This window comes from Trachymyrmex septentrionalis, unplaced genomic scaffold, assembly GCF_001594115.1.
Source record: "Trachymyrmex septentrionalis isolate Tsep2-gDNA-1 unplaced genomic scaffold, Tsep1.0 scaffold14, whole genome shotgun sequence".
In the NCBI taxonomy this organism is placed as follows: domain Eukaryota; kingdom Metazoa; phylum Arthropoda; class Insecta; order Hymenoptera; family Formicidae; genus Trachymyrmex; species Trachymyrmex septentrionalis.
The window spans coordinates 786816-805054 of record NW_017304543.1 but is presented as its reverse complement, the minus strand read 5'-3'; the positions used below and the strand labels follow the sequence as shown (position 1 = coordinate 805054).

Sequence of the window (18239 nt, the reverse complement as noted above, 5' to 3'; positions counted from 1 at the left end):
ATATATAGAAGTACTACTCTAAAAAAATTTCTTTATGATGAAAAGACAAATTGTCGTATTATATCTCTCAATTGTATTAAATACTTTTATCTTCAGTTCAATGATTGCAAAAGAAAATTAGTCAAATAAGAATAATTTCTTTAACGATCGCAATATCTGATAATTAGTATCATATCACCCGTGGGGTGTATTTGGCCCCAGGTGCAAACTCGATCACGATACTCCTCTTCGCGCATCGATATTTCACTCGTGTTCGAAATGCAGGGAGCGTCGAGACGTAATCTGCGCTCTGCATATGGAGCACGCGTGGGTAGAAACGCGTGCATTCGATGCAACGAGAGAACTCGAGAGGGACAACGAGAGCCTCTCGCTTTTCATGCCGTCAGTTTTCAACCTGGAAAAATCGCTCGATCCATCGTGAACGCGAGACGTATTGTCAGCACAGTTTTACAAGTTTCAAATCAACATCTTATCTGATTATTGTAACGGCGCTGCCGAGTGAAAGTCTATTTATCCTTATTTCTGTTGCGATGTACGCGATATATCAATATAAACGTGACACTAAAGTGGATGCAGTGCTGAAATATTTTGGCGAACGACAAATTTAATATACATACTTATACATATTTATTTATAATTATAAAATACAAAAATAAATAATTTATATAAGAGAAATATAAAAGGAATTTATATAAGTGATATTTATAAAATTATAAATAAATATACTTTTAGCTAATTAGAAAATAATCTAAAATAGTTGAATTAAAAAAGTTAATTGTATATTATTTATATACTAAATAATTTTTAATATTTTAATATTTTCAAGTACATTAAATGATACCATTACAAATTCTATATTTTTATTGTAGAATAATCAGTGACATAAGAAACAAATTTGCATACAGATTAAAACAGTTTTAAATGTAGGAAAGAATCATTTTTCTACATAAAATCGGAAACTATTCTCTGTAACGTCCTTAAGACAGGGTCGTTGGGGACGACACTAAATTAGGAGATAAAGCTTTCTTGTTAAAGTTCTAAGACAGTAACTACATTAGTGTACATCGGCGGCATCTAATGTTTAATCCTTCTATGTACCGCAGTATTGGTCTATGTACCGCGTCTTAGTACTTTTTAAACATTTATTCCAATCAACGTAAACTCCTCATAATATTTAAACAGAATTTATTACTTATAAATTTTTATTTTGTCAAGTTCTATTTTTAACCGTATAAAAAAATATCTAAAAAGATATCTTGAAGCGTACCATATATCAAATTTAATTAGAACTAAATTCTGTCAGATTTTATCTTTTACTTCTTCTATATATGATCTCAATTGAGAAAATATCGGCATCTAAAACTTTAAATTTATCGAGATGCATCGACGTCTCGAATAGAGGATTCGCTCACTTGCCCGAGCACGGCTAAGAGCTCGCTGTGAAAATCGCGCATCGTCTACGCTAGTGAAAATGCCGGAGTAAACGGGCGAGCCGCAAGCGAGGGTAGTTTTAATTAAGCCATTAGGGGTGGCTGAGAGGCTGCGACCGAGCGCGGCTAGACGTTCCGACCCTCTTTCTCCTTCTCGCTCGCTCACCAGCTCTATCTGCTCTGTCTGCTTAAATTAATATAGCGCCTGCATTCCGTTCTACCACGTGGCGATGAAGCTCGTATCCAGATCGACTTCCTTCCATCCTGATCCTCGTTACGGAAATAATAATGTGATCGTACAGACTCAGATCAGTACCAAAGTTTATTTAGTTGTGCATGCAATACGTGTCAAAAGTTGAGCAGTTTCTCATTACAAATTCGAATTTCACCGACAAATTTCAAATTCTTTTAGTGATGATTTCTTAGGAAGTGATAATTTTTATTACTGTATAAAGTTACGAAGTAGAAATTCTTCTTTTTCTTTAACATATCATAGTTTTGATATTAATGCTTTTCGAAAAGTTAATCTCGAAATTTAGTAGAAAGAGATTCATTTAGCAGATATTTTTGATGATACAGAATAAAATATCGTAGAATTTTGTATAATATGTATTTGCTCAGTTCTTTCACGTTTTCATGAAGTAATATTTAATTCTTAAAACCATGCAAATAATACAAATATAAAATATTAATGCAAAAAGAACGTGGATTATTTTTAAAGAGTATCATTAGCAGCGCAGATTTTAAAACATAACAAATTCATGGTTCATTAATTATTTATAATAATTTCAAATTGAAGTGCAAAGTAAATTTTTCTTTTGTATTTATTTTGAAAAATTTACGCGAATTGATTTTAAAATGTCTTGATATTGCGATACATGCTTTCTTCTTTTATTTTTAATTTAACACAAAATAGCGTTTTTTCAATATCATTTCAATATCACAATGGATTTATGATTGTCACAAAATTAAATTGGGAGATTATTAAGCTCGTATTTATCTTATGTTTACCAGCGCTAAATGCTTGACTTTCATCTCACGTTTATATTAAATCACCGTACAAGACAAATGTAACTTGGAATCGGACAGGGACATTAGTGCTGAATACGTGACATTAGAATACCGACCTACGTTAACATCATTTCCTCTTGAGACTCGAGATGTTATTCTCCCTTTTGTCTCTTCTGTCTTTCCCACTCATCTATTTTATCTTCTTACGTTCCATCGTTCACCAGTAATTTTTACATCGCCCAGTGTGTCACTAGAGTGTTCGGCGCGTCGTACCATAACACTTGGAATGTCAAGTAGTTCGACCGTAGGATAGTTAAACGCAAACAAGCAAACTATACATAGTCACATGGAAGTGCGTATATACTGAACAAACATATAACAAACCAAAAATAGATATTGTAGTTAAAGTAAGATATGTGCATAATAGACGTTTTAATATATGTATATTTTTCTAAGTTAACAGTTACAATATTTAATAAAAACACTTGCAAAACATTTGCAATTTGTCTAAAAAATATTTTTATTATATAGCTTTTACATTGCGGGATATAATTAATTCATTAGTAATTTTAATTAATTAATAATTATAATTGATACTTTGTACGGGTATTTTCTTCAAAGAAATTACGCGGTTTACGGATTATCTCCATATCTTGATATATCGTTAAATGTTGATGTTTCATGAACATTGTCCATTTTATCAAAACGAAAAATAACCTGATAAAATATCAAACAATTGACTTAATAATACAATTGATTTAATAATATTCCAAAACATGGAGATAATCAGGTAAACCGTGTAATTTTCTTGAATTATAATTAAATATAGTTATAATATTTAAAATGTAATGGTAATAACTGATGTAATAATTAGCGAATATTTACTGTTTTTCAGTAATAATACACTAATTCACTTTTAAAAGTTATAATTTTCTGCAGATTGAATTTGTAGAAACCATAACTTTTAAAAATAAATCAGTCTATTATTACTAAAAAAAATAGTAAATATTCGCTAATAATTACAAATGTAAGCACTGAAGTCAGTAATAATGAACTGATTCACTTTCAGAGAGTACGAGTATAATTACATCTGACTTCGTAAGTGGAATACAACTGTCGATTACCATTACTTTTCAAGTATTATTAATATTTAATTATATCAATAGGCCAAAATCCAAATGTAGCCAAAGGCACGGCGTTATAATTCGAGCGAGATAGCGTGAATACAAGTGAATACGAATGTTTGAAAATTCGCGTTCATTGTACGTTGTTCATTTGCTCAGTGTATACGCACCTTCGAGTTTACTTTGCACTTACTTACCAGCTCGTCCGTCGTATCCACGCTCGTCGTCGTCGTCCTCATGCTCGCCGCTCTCTTCACCAGCCGTACCCTGCGTCTGTACGACCCTGGGTATCTCTGCAAGAATACGAGATAAATGAGAGGAACGAGTCTGGATGGAAGGCTGGAGTTAATCCTGCAGAGGATCATGCTAAGAACTTCTCGCTCGAATCGATAATTGTTTCTCTCTTGTACAGAGATTGCGAAAAATACTTTCCGATCTTCTCGGAAATATGTAGATTATTAATAATCATTAAAAATCTTAAAGACGGTATCTTCTTCGGCGACTTTTTAATATAATTTAAAAATATAAAAATGTTCATTATTTTACATTTGTGATATGTTTGATCTGAAGTAATGTGCATTATGAAATCTGAGTGCATTGCTCGAAGCGCAAACAACCGTACGACATTTTCGCTCGTCCTATATTTATTACGCTGCCTGTAAGCCTTTTTGCATGGTAAAATACAAGCATTGTATCTTCGTGATACTCGGAGGCGGGTAACGATGTAATCTTTCGTGACACGAACACTCGTTCTTGATTGAAACTCGATTTGAAACTAAAAGCCGTCCGTGACGGCGGAAGCAGAGGATAGATCCCGATCCGATGGTCGCACACACGTTTTCGCAAATTTCGCCTAATTGGACAAGCGCGAGGAGATCCAGTGTCGAGATCATCGCGTGTTCCTCCCGATCGATCGATCGATCATTCTCGAGAGCAGTACGGGTGTGGTCGAGCAGCTCCGGTGTTTTTTTTTGCTCGACCTTCTCGCCACCCTGGTAGCAAGACTAAAAGATCGAACGTGAAATCATCTTGGCGAGAGAGACTTTTTGCATTCTCTTTCTGGTCATACAACATTGCGCGTCTTTATATCGTAGTGTGCACGCGAATATATCGATAACGATAAATCGCATTGGCAGAAAGAGGTTTTGCGATATTTTTTTCTTTTATTTTGAATTTATAATTCATATTTCAATTCGTATTAAATTCTCTGTAATTTTAGCGTTCTGAATCTACTTTAAGTAGCATTATTTCTGAAAAAAAGAAAAACTGCGAAAGAGTTCAGACATTTTCAAGAAATGTAACTGCAAAAAATCCGCTTTCTCTTTCATTTTTTCGACTGATTAGTTTCTTAAAATTTATTCAAATGTATCGTCATGTAACATCATCTTATGAAAAGGTACACAATTTCTCTTATTCTCTGTAGTCGGAATACTATCTTCCTCGTTGTATCGCGACATGCTTGGCGTAGCTCGCACAAAACGAGCTTGGCTCGAGGGGGGTGACGAGCGTCGACGGAAACGAAATCGAAATAAAAGATAAACGCGGCAATGAAACCGAGTATCAAGCACAGTGAACGCACGCGTGGGCGTGTACTTACTGATGCAAGGCGCAATATGCGATCTGCTCTGTTGGTAGCCTCTGGCGCATCTGTTGCAAGTAATACCGGTTACACCGTCTTTACAGGGACACTGGCCGCTGCTCTGGTTACAGGTCTTTCCAGAAGCTCCGATCGGATGGCAGTCACACGCTGTAACACAAAAAACGAGCTATTTAGTTAACAGAAAACAAGCGTAACTTTAACGAAATAAATCTTTGAGAAAATTGACAATTAATAACGATGATATATATATATATATATATTGCTTTTTTATTTCATTACATGTATATTATTTTTGTTATACAGAAATCATTCAGAATTAATTTTGTTATTTATCTTGAAATATCGAATATGTATATATATTATCCTCTTTTAGCTTCTGCACGGAAAGTATAATTTTCTGAGTATCCAAAAATCTAGCATATAGCTCTGAAAAATAATTTTGATGGGCTATTAAAATAATTATGCGGGACACTAGTTGATTGCTAGAATATTAAAAGCTTTTTCCAGCTTTTTTTGCTCATCATGCTCGAGTTTCCTACGTAATTATTTTGATGGTTCAACAATATTATTTTTAAATCTATATCTAGCTGAACTTTTAGATGTTTTAATAAAATTGTTCGTTCACGTGACAATTGGAAAAAGCGTGGTAATTTAACGACACGTGATATAAATGGTATGATTAATTAATTATTGGAGAAAATTTTATGTCAAAGCATAACTGAAAATCGGATGAAAGAGAGCTTTAATCAAGTTGGTCGCGCCAAATCCACTTGCGTCAATCCGCTGATATTAATGCATAGTGTTCGAATTTACTGTACTACTATATCTCGTTACGCTGTACCGCACCTTTGAGATACGCTGATTCTATTAAGAAACAGCGCAGATAGGCGACCCGGAAAATGATGGAGATAGCCAAACAGGCGTGACAATTCGCTACCTGAAATTAAGATAAAGCGCGGACTTTACATGGCGTCTATAAAAGGACCTTGGCCATTGACTGCATCTCGATAAACGGAAGATCTTACGCAGGATAAAAGCGCTTCATTCTCACGAGCAAGACACGAGGAGTATACTAATGGGGTGGAAGTTCTCGCGATTATCGGCAAATTGAAAATAAACCAAAATTTTTGAGATTAATTATAGAAATTAAAGAACTGATTTCTCGAATTTACGTTTAATTTTTAAATAATTTAAGATTAAAATATATTATCGAAATTACATTTAGGAATATTTGAATTTTAATTTGATTTAAATAGAAAACTTATCATCATATTAGATAATAAAGTGTCCAGAAACGTTCAACCAAGGAACATCTCTCATTAAATTAATATATAACTAATAATATCAGATATCTCAAATATTTTTGTGTCACAGAGGTCCTATTTTTATAGATAAGATTTTTTTTATTACAATTTCTTAATTAATTAAAAATTTTTCTGTAACAAAACTATCGAGAGATATCGATAGATTTCTAATTATAAATAACTGAAAGATATTTTACAAATTGAATTTCAGAGATATAAATAGACAATGAAATCTTATTCTTTTCTCAGATTTGAATTAAATTATGAGAATTTCAATTCGAGAATTGATTATAAAATTATTAGAAATGGAAAAGATATGCCTTGAAATTTTTTAGAAAAACTAAATTTAAAATATTTAAAAAATCTCATTTAGAATTAATTTAATTAAAGTGGGGTATACTCATATACTGTATATGACGTATTATATATATATAATACGTCATATACATATATGTATCGTAAATCGATACATATATGTATCGTAAATGATAGAAGGGGACTGCGAGATGAATGCATTCCAGTCTTATCCTAATTTTATGCGCCCTAATCTTACGTAAGGCATGAGCGTGCGAGATATTAAAGAGCCCTTCGCGATTGCTACACGTAGGACGAAGAGAATCTTCATTGGTCATTCCAGAGGATTTATAAAATCAATCAAGCGTGCCTCGACTGGATCGTCATCAAAGCATACTTTAGAGAAAGCTTATAAGCCTCCTTTGAGGTTTGATGAAGAAAATATTTTTTCAGCTGAAGATAAAAGCTAATAAATATTCAAACGACCACACGTTTAGTTACCGAATAATTTGCATAGGTACAGGAATGAATAACAATTATCTCTTCGAATACTCCTTTGTTTAATACGAGTAAACGAAGGTCGTTAATTTCTCTTTAATTTATATTGAAGACTTATCGAAAATTGAGGACGACGCTATTGCTGGTGTAGTTATATTATTAAGTATAATACATCAGTTAATGTCTCGAAAATTACAGAACAAAAGGGAAGTAATAAATAAAATTGATTTATTGTTACATTTTGACGGTAACAGGTGTTACTTGAATATTATAAGAATGATACCTGCGTTTTTTTTTTGTAAATCATAAAATGCAAATAACTTGTGAAGATAAAAGGGAAACATAGAATCGTGGTACAAGTTCTCATAATTATACGAGCATTAACATTCCGTCTCTCAAGAGAGTCGTGCGTCGCCAGCGAAATTTACTACCAATAATCGCAACAAAATTGCGCTCATCGTAAAATAATAACTCGATTGATTTACGACAATCGTGCGTAATCAACTGCAGTTATGAAACCTTCTCGTAAATTGTATCGTATTGATAATGCAGGACAATGAAAAACTTATGTCGCACACGAAGGACTAAAATTAGCAGCTGTGTGCAAAACGAATCTCATTATTTAACATACGAGGTATACATGATGATTAAAAAGTATATACATCAGTGAATTAAAAGTATTTTCGAAAAAATATTTTCGGGAAAGAAATAAAGTTTACTGAAATAACAATTTAAAATTTTACAATAGTTATTAGAGATGGTTCAATAAACATAAAACATAAATAGGAAGAAGCATACAGCCATATACGCAAAATATTTTTTGCCAAAGTCATATATTTAAAGTTAAAAATGTATTATTACATTTTTAATTTTAAATATATAACTTTGGCAAAAAATATCTTCCTTCCTATTTATAACAATTTAAATATGTAGCCTAGTTTTTTTTTATTATGTGTAATTATTTTGATGATATAATAAGGTACGTTAATCGCTTTTATAAATATCACGATCTGTTCATTTTATAACAGAATATAACAGAAATTATTCATGATGCAATAAATAGATTCTATTTATCTTAAGTCTACTAAAGTCGAGGCAATAATTAAACGAGACTGACGTCTCACTGTTTTCTAGAACTGAGTAGCCATGAGACAAAGGTGATCCTTATCTTCTTTCGCAACTCTCTCGTCAAGAGCTAATTGTATCGCGTGTGGTGTACGAGACAACGTCTCGTTTAAATTTCCATTCCCGGCATAAATTACCATCTGTTTCGCGAGACGGTCCACGAAAATTAACGAGGAACACGATTCACATAATTCTCAATCGTCGACGGCTCGCACATTGACGTGAATTGTTGTTCGATCGTTCTTGAGCCCACTGCTTAGATTCATGGCGCGCAATCAAAATACAATCGCCCAATAAAAATTTTATTGCTACAAGGGTACATATCTTCGTGATTAGCGTTTGACATAAATTGGACTCGCCAATATTTCGATACAGACCAATGCCGAAGAATGCCAGCATTCTTGTATCTTATTTAACTATTCACTACCGAAGTGAACTCAACGTGACAATAATATATCAATCGGTTTTTTTAAAGCACTAAATGAGATTAAAATTTTTAATAGTTAATAGTTTATATAAATAACAGAATATTACATTCATTTAAATTGAGTTAGATGGAATGAAAACATTTTTCAGCTTGTTTACAAGAGTTATGAAAAAGAATAATTAATTGTAATTCATAAAGAAACATCATATGAAACAGTAATATAAAGTTGTAAAAACCTTGAAGAACTGTCTTAATATTTGAGCGACTAATCTTTCTGGTATCAATCAGATTTTACCATTTAGCATCATTTAACTTGAATTGCGCGACGAATAGCTTAATCAACTGCGAACGTGCGCGAGCCAGTTCGATCGGCGGTGCAGATTACAATTCCGCGGACGTGTGTCACGGGAGGTCACGACACGGTTTATTGGTCACGCGGCGTTGTCATTAGAAATGTCATAAACAGTGATTAGAGGCATCACGGTGCAGCGGCGTAGTTCAAGGATTATTACGTTTCTTGTTGCGACGACCGCCGCCGGGGATACAAATTGCCGTCGTCTCCGGCCGCTGTCTCCGGTCGACGGAGGTTGGAAACGACGTTCGACTTTCGACACCTAAATCGCTGTAACGGTTGTTTCGTATCCGTGCGACTTGTCTCCGGAGACAAGGAGTCGTTTGTTCCCTCGTTACGGGGCCCTTTCGTTATCTATAAATTCGTTACGCAACTCTCACCGCGAGACGTTGGAGATGAAAGCGGTAATCTCGCGTTATACGATACCGCGTGGAAATCATTCGAGTTAGGATTTGTGGATATCATTAAAATCGATCGTCACAGTTATTGCAACAGCATTGCGCATTGCAAAGACAGCTTATCGAAAAGTTAACCCTGCTTCTATCTTTCTACTTTTGTCACTAATTTATATTTATTGTAAATTAATATAACTATATATAATATAACTATATAATATTATATTAAACAACTTTAGATTTGAAAATTATTCAGTACTTTTTCACAACTAAGCCTAAAATAAATGTTTATAAGAGTAAACGTCTATATAGTTGATAGTAGAATTTCAAATTGCAAATTAATTAGATCTGTTGTTATATTTAAAATTATGTTGTTATTATTTTTAGCCTTGGCTTCTGCAAATTTAAATAAGGCTATGTAATGTACACACTTCTAAAGAATTAACTACACGTATATGTAAAAATAATTATTAAGTACAATGAAATAAAGCGAATATACTAGTGATTTGCGATTTCAATATAAAGAAAAGCCTTGAGCGATCTTCGTAATTCTAAGAATAAATACGCGAGGATCAGATGAAGGTTGTTCGAAAGTTGACGATTAAACATAGTACTCGTTAAATAAGACCGTCAACTAACTTTTTTAGTACCATATTATCTTGTTACGTAACAAATTACACAAGAGACTTAATATCTGAGAGATACTTCTTACACGCAATCTAAAAAGCTAATGTTACATGGATTTGATAACGATTTTAGCAGAATAGAACAAGAAAAGGAAAATAATAATATTTGTATATTATTTTCTCGAAACTCTCTCTGTACTTTCCCTAATTTATAAAAGCAATTTATTCTACTTTTTCTAACTTGGAATGGGACAAACTCGAATTACAAAATTAGAATTGCAGGAAAAAGAGTTAGATGAAAATAAGCTTGTTGTGAGACATTCAGTATGTAGAACTTGCATCAATGGTAATAACTATGATTTCCCTTAGCGACCCTTCACTGCTGGCACGCAAGTGTCTCGTATCTCATCCGCCATCTCTTGCCATGTTTCTTCAGACTATATTAATGGTAAGAAGCCATTTCGTTTGTTTCCTATCTTTCGTTTATTGGTGAGATCTAAGCTGGAAAAGCACACTGTGCGCACATGGCCGCGGTTAAATCCATTAAGCGAAGGGAATGAAACGAAAACGACTATGATGCCCGTGTACAATAGATCTCCCCCTATCTTTAGACAACTATTCTACGGAGGCACGTTGCTATTCTAATGAATTCTATGTTAACCTGATCGCCAGAATCGGAAACGGGAATTATCGGATTATCGCGCTAGCGGTAAGCCGAGCCGGTTGTGCCGTTTTCACATTAAATCCAGGATTAAGAGAAACGTCTATTCAGAATTGCTTGTCAACTTAAACTTGTGCTCTTGTTCGTTAGTTGCTGCTAATTATTTTGTACCGCCATAAGATTGTGTCTTTTATTGATAAATTTGTCACGTAACAATTTTTATTATGATAAGTGTAGAAAACAATTTTATGTGTAATAATTTTTATTTTATAATCTCTTAAACGATTATTTAGATTTGCTCTGTTGTTTCTCACAGTATATAAAAATCCCATATCTTCAGTATTATCATATCTCCAGTAGTTCATTCCAGAGATTTTCAAATAAGAGATTGAACATCATTTTTGATCTGCTATATTTTTTCAAGATCTGCTTAAGACAGTATGAGATATCCATGTATCTCATTCCATCTTATGCATCCATCTCGTTCTATCTTAAAAGTCTTGAAAAATGTGATGGACTAATCAGAAGTTGTCTAAACAATAAATGATGTCTAATCTCTTACTTGAGGATCTCTAGTTTATTTATTCTGTATTGTATTTTGCTATTGCAGGATTATATGATATTTTTGAATATTTCTTCTGAAAACTTAAAATCGAACGACGTATCTACAGTATAACAATATCAAAAAATTAAAACTGAACAGTGCATTGAATAGCCATCTTTAATCATTCGTACATGACTCTTGCTCTCTCATTCGCTTTCTCTCTCTCTCTTTCTCTTGTACAATAAGTCTGCTTGGGGACTCAGAATTGGACTCGTTCCTGGTGCGTATACAGCTACGATAGTATCTAGGAGAGCCGGTATTCATATGTGTTCTCGAAAGGTCAGTGCGCGAATGATCGGTACGACACGACGACGCGCGCTCAGGAAGCACGACGAAGCACCGTAACTCACGTTTACGCCTGCGAAATGAGCGAGCATACCGGCGTGTCACTTATTGCCAGCTAATATAAACATGACTCCGAGACACCCATAGAGGTAGAAGAAAATGTGCGAGGCTCGTAAATCACGGTCATTTTACATTTTACTCGTATGTCAGGCGCGACACGCCGTACATGGCAGCGCGGCTCGATTTTGGAAACTATTAACTTGAACTATCATCTTCCCACGTCGTAGGTTGTACAACCACTCTGCTTCAGAGAAATCGCACTGCGCGATCTCTAATGGTTCCACTTGTTGTAACGAGCCGAGGCATACACAGTAATGTCCGGCGGTCAACCGTTTTTCTGACTCCACACACCAACACATTCGTTCACGTTTCTTCCTGCTATTTATCAATACTTTTTATGTTTAAATTTAAAATTATATACACTCATATACGCACGCTTGCTGCATTTTAAACGTTTGGATTCTTATGAATAATGAATTGTTATATAATAATATAATGCAATAGCTGAATTAATTTTGCAAATATTTTTTGTGTACTATTATTTTCTAAATATTTCTACTCAATTAGTGTTTTTTTCTTGTAAAGAATTCTCACTTAGAAAATGGAGTATTTGTATTGAAAAAAAATGTCTGGGTGAAACTGAATGAATCGAAAGATTTTGATTTATCAATCAGAATTCCAATTATCTTAAAACTTGAATTCTAATAGATTTAATTAAAAAAATTCTGATTCATCCATTTTTAACCAGAATTTTAATTAATTTAATCAGAGATTTTTCTCAGTGCGGTAGAATCTTGAAATTTGTATCCTATAGGTTGTAACATTTATCTCTTTAATCGCACTAAATCTTATAAATTTTCAGATTCGTTTGATATTAATCAACATATAATAGTTTCTAATTTTATTGAATAGCATAACTTTTATACGTAAGACGCAACTTTTCACGCGTTTTGCATTGAAAAAGTACGTGTAATCGTAATTTTCTTTCGTTTCTGCTTTTTCGTGATGTAATTTTCTCGCCGCCCTCCAGCGAGAGAGACGAAGCTGGTTGGATCACGAATATTCGCTAAAAGGAAGCTTCAGAGAGACGAGCAAGCGAGCTCGCCAGCTCTTCAAGTCATTCCGCTCCTCAGTTCTTCGTTGCCTCTTCTCGCGATTAGCATACCGACATTCGTGAAAATACTATGTTGGAAAGGTTATCTTAGTTCTGTCCGCAACCTATAATAGTGATGTTATTTTAACTAATAAAATTTTCGTTGACATACCAATAACCCATGTATGAAGTTTCATCTGATCCTTCATCCTTCGCGATAAATGAATGAGATCTGGTACCAAGAAATTAACTGTACCGTTACCAGATAATAGATTTATTACGTACATTCATATATTCACATGATTTGTTCTAGAGAAAGATAGATAGAGAATACGAGAATATATGAAGAGAATATCTAATTTTATCGATTCTACGTTTAAAAGGAAAAATCGTTAATATAAAAACTAACTACAAAAAAATCATCTAAATCCTGAAATTATAAAATATTTTCTAAATAAACAGTTATATTTAAGACTTCTCGAAAGCAAGCAGTTTTTAGAAATTTATTTAAGAATATTTTTTAATCGTTAACATTTTGTTTAAAGAATTCAAAACGATGTTTGACATATTTGAAATTAAATTATTTTTATAAAATGTTACGAATTTAATCGAATTTACATAAAGAGATAATGAAAATTTGCAGGATTTAATATAAATTTGTAAAAATACAGAATCGTGCTAAACGAATACTAACAAAAAGTATCAAATTTTTATAAAACATCTGTCAAAAATTTTATCTTCCATAGGACAGAATAGAAAGTGCGATTTCATGCAATATAAAATAGAAATATGACGTAAATCGTATAACGCTTTACGAAGTCGTCAATTGCCATAATACTACTCTTTCGCATCATCTGCCGTAACATCTTGCGCTTCCGGCTCGGTTCAGGGTCTCCCCTATTCACGCTATTGATGTCGTGAAAGCGTGAACCGGTCCTTCGACAGCATCTTCAAGATTAATCCGTTTCGCGGAAGTGCAAATGGTCCCGTCGTGCTTCTACTATCGAGGCTATGGATTTAGTTCTGCGGAACCCCCCCGTCTTCCATGTTATCTCACCGTTGAATCCAAAAAGACGCGTTTAAGCTTCCTCTTCTTTATTTTCATTAGTAACGCGGTTAACTTTAATAATTTTACATTTAATGAGAAAAAAATAAAAATTAAGATACAAAAAATCCTTGGTTAAATTAAAATTTTAATGTAACTAAAAATGATACAAGCAAAAAAAATACTTAAGATAAAGAATATATTATAAGAAAAATATATTTAGTGTGAGACACTATTTTGTCTTTTGACAAAATAGTAAAATTTTGAAGATTAAACACGTCAGATGAGAATTGTGAAAAAATATATAAAGATATAATACTTATTTTTTTATTTTTAAAGAGAAATTTAGAAAAAATTATTATGGAACTTGTCTATCATATTATCACTATATTTAAATATATACATTTATAAGAAATGTTTTTTTCTAACAGATGAACTGTTTCTCATAAATTGGTATAAATGATAAAACAAATATGATTTTAATCAATTTCCCCCAAATTGAAATAAAATGGTAAAGTTTTCTCTTTCTCTAAGATTATCCTTCTCATCATCCTATCCGCCAACGTTCTCAGATGATGCGTTTACTAACGTTGGTTTATGCAGCTTCTTCGAGATTCCCATCCGGGAGATTTAGTCGATAAGTTGCGAGAAGCTCGGCTTTATATTATGAGCTTAAATCGTAAAAGCGACGCTATCGTTCGCCGCTTAGCGATAATCTCCTTCAGATTAAATCCTTCGATGGCAACACGAATGGTTGTTGCGTTCCTCTTTTGGAGAGGGTTCTCCTTATCGCGACAGACACACTTTCACAGAGAAGACACCTCAAGAACTTGAATGGTCCTCGTTTCTCCTCATGATACTGTTATCGTCGCATCGATCGATCGACCTTGGTGCGTCAACGATCGTACGTTAGTGTGTATTCCTGGATAGTCTCGCACTTTGGAATCCAACTGGAAGTGTCTCGACTCGCGACGTCCAGACTGAGTAATTAGCCATGGTCAATAACGTTAAAGTTTACCCTTGGCATTCCTATTTATCTTTCTTTTTTTATCTTTCTTTTTTTTTTGGTGAGAGATTAAGTATTTTTTACATCAAATATATGCATTGAGTCGTCGACAAATATGCCACGAATAGATATTTATGAAATTCCTTATTTTATAAAATGTGCACAAAATAGATTTTTCGCGACGTCGAAGCTGTAAGAGAAATAATCGATATTCCTGTCTCCGGATTAAAATCCAATCGGTATAAACGATCGCGGGCGCCGCTGTGCCAAAGCTCGTTTTACATAATGAAATTCCAAACCTGCTTTCGACAGCTCTTCGTTCTTCAGGATTGACCGTATCGGCAAGCGATATCAAAGTTGCTTTTTTATCTTTCTATGATTTAATAGTATTTATTTCTTCGATAAATTACAATTATGAGGTGTCCGCAGGAAATATTATAATTGTTGAATTAAAAAAGCTTAAAAAGCAGAAAAAGACTTCTCTATTGAAATTTCAGAATGCATATTGTACCTCACTTTTTTTTTTCTAAAATATTTTTAAAGTATTTGAAATGGAGAAACAGAAAAAGATGTAAAAAATGAATTGTAGGAATTCTCATGCATGCAAATACTGAAGGAATCGCGTTCTTAATATCTCGATTACATTGTTAATCAAATTCGACGTCAGCTTTATTCGCAATAATCGCTTTGCATAATGAAATTCAGAAACTACCTTTGACACTTTTTCGCTTCTCGTCGACAGATCCGACTCTTATAAGAACCATGAAAAGAGAGAAGGTTCACCGAAAGAAACGTGACATATCCCTCTCACCTATTTGCTTATGCACTCTCGTATTTTTCATGCGAAGTTACCGCTTGAAAAGCGGTTAATTACGATTGCATTCGAGTGCGTATCTTAATAAAAAGCTAGAAGAGAAACTCCTCATTATGTGTATACTGTTCGAAGTCATTTTAAATTCTTCTTTGGCCTCATAAGCGTTTAATGAGCTCACTTTATATTGAATATATTAAAACATATTATATCAAACATGGATTCTCTTGCTACAAAAGCAATTCAAATAGAAATTGTCATGTTGCTTCTGAAATTATTTTGAAATTCAAAATATAAAAGAATACGATAGGAAATTTTCATTATATCCATTTACATCAAGAATTAAATTGCGATTGATTAATAAATATAATTATTATTTCTTTAAATATATAACCACACGGTTTTAATTAATATCCATCTTGTCTTTTCAAATTGTTCGGGCGTTTTGATGGTCTGTTTTTTCTTGTATTCTTTATCTTACGTTTCTCATCCGTATAATTGCATCTGCCAATCTGTCTGTTTCACGACAAATTCCATCTCTATGTCGTCACTTAATTAATCCATTGCAAACGTATAGTAACCATAGACTGGTGATTGTGTCCTTTTAAGAATCGTACAGCGAGAAATGCAATTTAAAAGTAAAAGCAGCATTCTAGATAGCGTCCCGACTTTGTGCGAAATATGACCAGGCATTCTCCTCTAAAAGTATTTACGGGAGAACGCATGTTGAAACAATACTCACCTAACAATTCGTTTTTATTTTCCATTGGCAGGATATGCTACGTCACACGAAATAAGGTCTTTGAAAAATTTGCGTTGCACAGAACGTTTTTTTACGCTAGTTTAACTAAATTTTTTTAGCCTTCTAAATACAAACATTGATACCAATTTCGTAATATTAATTAGTTGAACTTTTTATATTACTTTAGTTAATGAGTCTATAGAATAATCTGACAATAACGGAATTAAATAAAAGACTTTTTTTAAACAATTTCAGAGAAATGCAAGAAGTATCGCATTTATTTTCTATTTATTATAATGCTTTTCTCTATATAATAACATATAATTTACTTCTATTTGATTATTATTTAGGATAAATCTTTTTTTATCACAAATGAAAATAAGAACCAGTTTCTTATATTCATCTGCCCGATTCCTTGATTTTGATCTTTGGCTGAAGATCATTGTATATAAAATTTGCATAAAATATCTATATGATTTGTGAACTTTACGCTTCTCGTAAACTGTTTCTCACTAAAAAGTACAAGTTTACTGATCGCGATGTATCCTGAAAAGATCACAGTAGCTAGCATAATCATGTCTAAATGCGCGAATGTGTGGGAGAAGAGAACCTCGACTGGATTTTGGGAATAGGGAGCGGTTGCGTCCATCCAGATTATTATGGTCCAAAGAATCAAGGCAGAGAAAAGTAGGAGAAAGAGAATAAGAGAAACTGAATAAGAGAAGAAAGCGAAGCTCTCTCTGGTGCGTCATAAATTCGACTTATCGGGTCAGTCTCACGAGCATACACATATTTATATTTCTATACCTACATGAAATTGTTAAGGCGCCTTAAGCCGATTATCGAGGAGAGTCAAACTGACCCTGAAAGGCTTCTTCGTCGTCTTTTTATTCACCCTCTCTATTCGTTCTCCCCGTGAGTGTTAAAAAAGTTACGTTGCAATCGCGATCGTTTTCATTTTCAGACAATCATTTTTATTATTTCGATCCATACTAATTATATCTAGTCGGTTATCAAACAGATTTTTTACAGTTGTACATTAAATAAATATAATATATATTCCATATCTTTCTAATGATTAATTAATTAATAAAAGATTATCATTTAATGAAAATAATCTATTAAATTTTAAAGTTTTATTAGCTTAATGAGATGTAATTTTAATATAACATAATTTTAATAATTTATTATTTCTAATAATTCATTAAAATCTTTTTAGAATTTTATTATAAATTGCCACTATATTCACTTTACCGACATATTCATTAATCGGCTTATTTTATGCGTTATTATGTATTACTAATGTATGAATGGATTGAGCGTACAAGCATAAACTTGGAGATTTAACGGGTAATGTACGATATAAAGAAAATTTCAACATCCGATTCGAGAAACAAAGAGTTATCGAGAGAGTAATCTTGATAATAAATAACCGTTGAATTTAATTCGATAGACATAATCCGATTATAAACGTGTCCTTCCTAATTTTAAAAAGCTCTACCGTGGCACGTCATCGCGTAGCTTTCGACTTTGAGTAGTCAGTATTTCGAAGCCAGTTAAAGCAGATTCGGAGATGGGTGGCCAGATAAGGATCTTTATGGCAACGGACGTCCTCTTACAGGTGGCATAAATCCCGCGCGACTAATTAGAATTTTATAATGGAACGAAAATGGGTATCAGATTACACGGTCGGCGCGCGCTGTCTGGGGATCATAATTATAAAATGCAGGCGCATGTGCCGAATTT

At 33.2% G+C, this 18239-nt stretch overlaps 1 protein-coding gene across 1 annotated transcript in view; it reads right to left on the bottom strand.

The window, feature by feature from the left end:
• Positions 1-18239, bottom strand: part of LOC108745600 (netrin-1-like) — a 199808-nt gene that overhangs the window by 39677 nt on the left and 141892 nt on the right. Inside the window, exons 3-4 of the mRNA XM_018481849.1 lie at positions 5163-5312; positions 3763-3858 (exon numbers count right to left, since the gene is read on the bottom strand). Coding sequence (XP_018337351.1) covers positions 3763-3858; positions 5163-5312 — 246 coding nt within the window. The remainder of the gene's footprint in view (positions 1-3762; positions 3859-5162; positions 5313-18239) is intronic.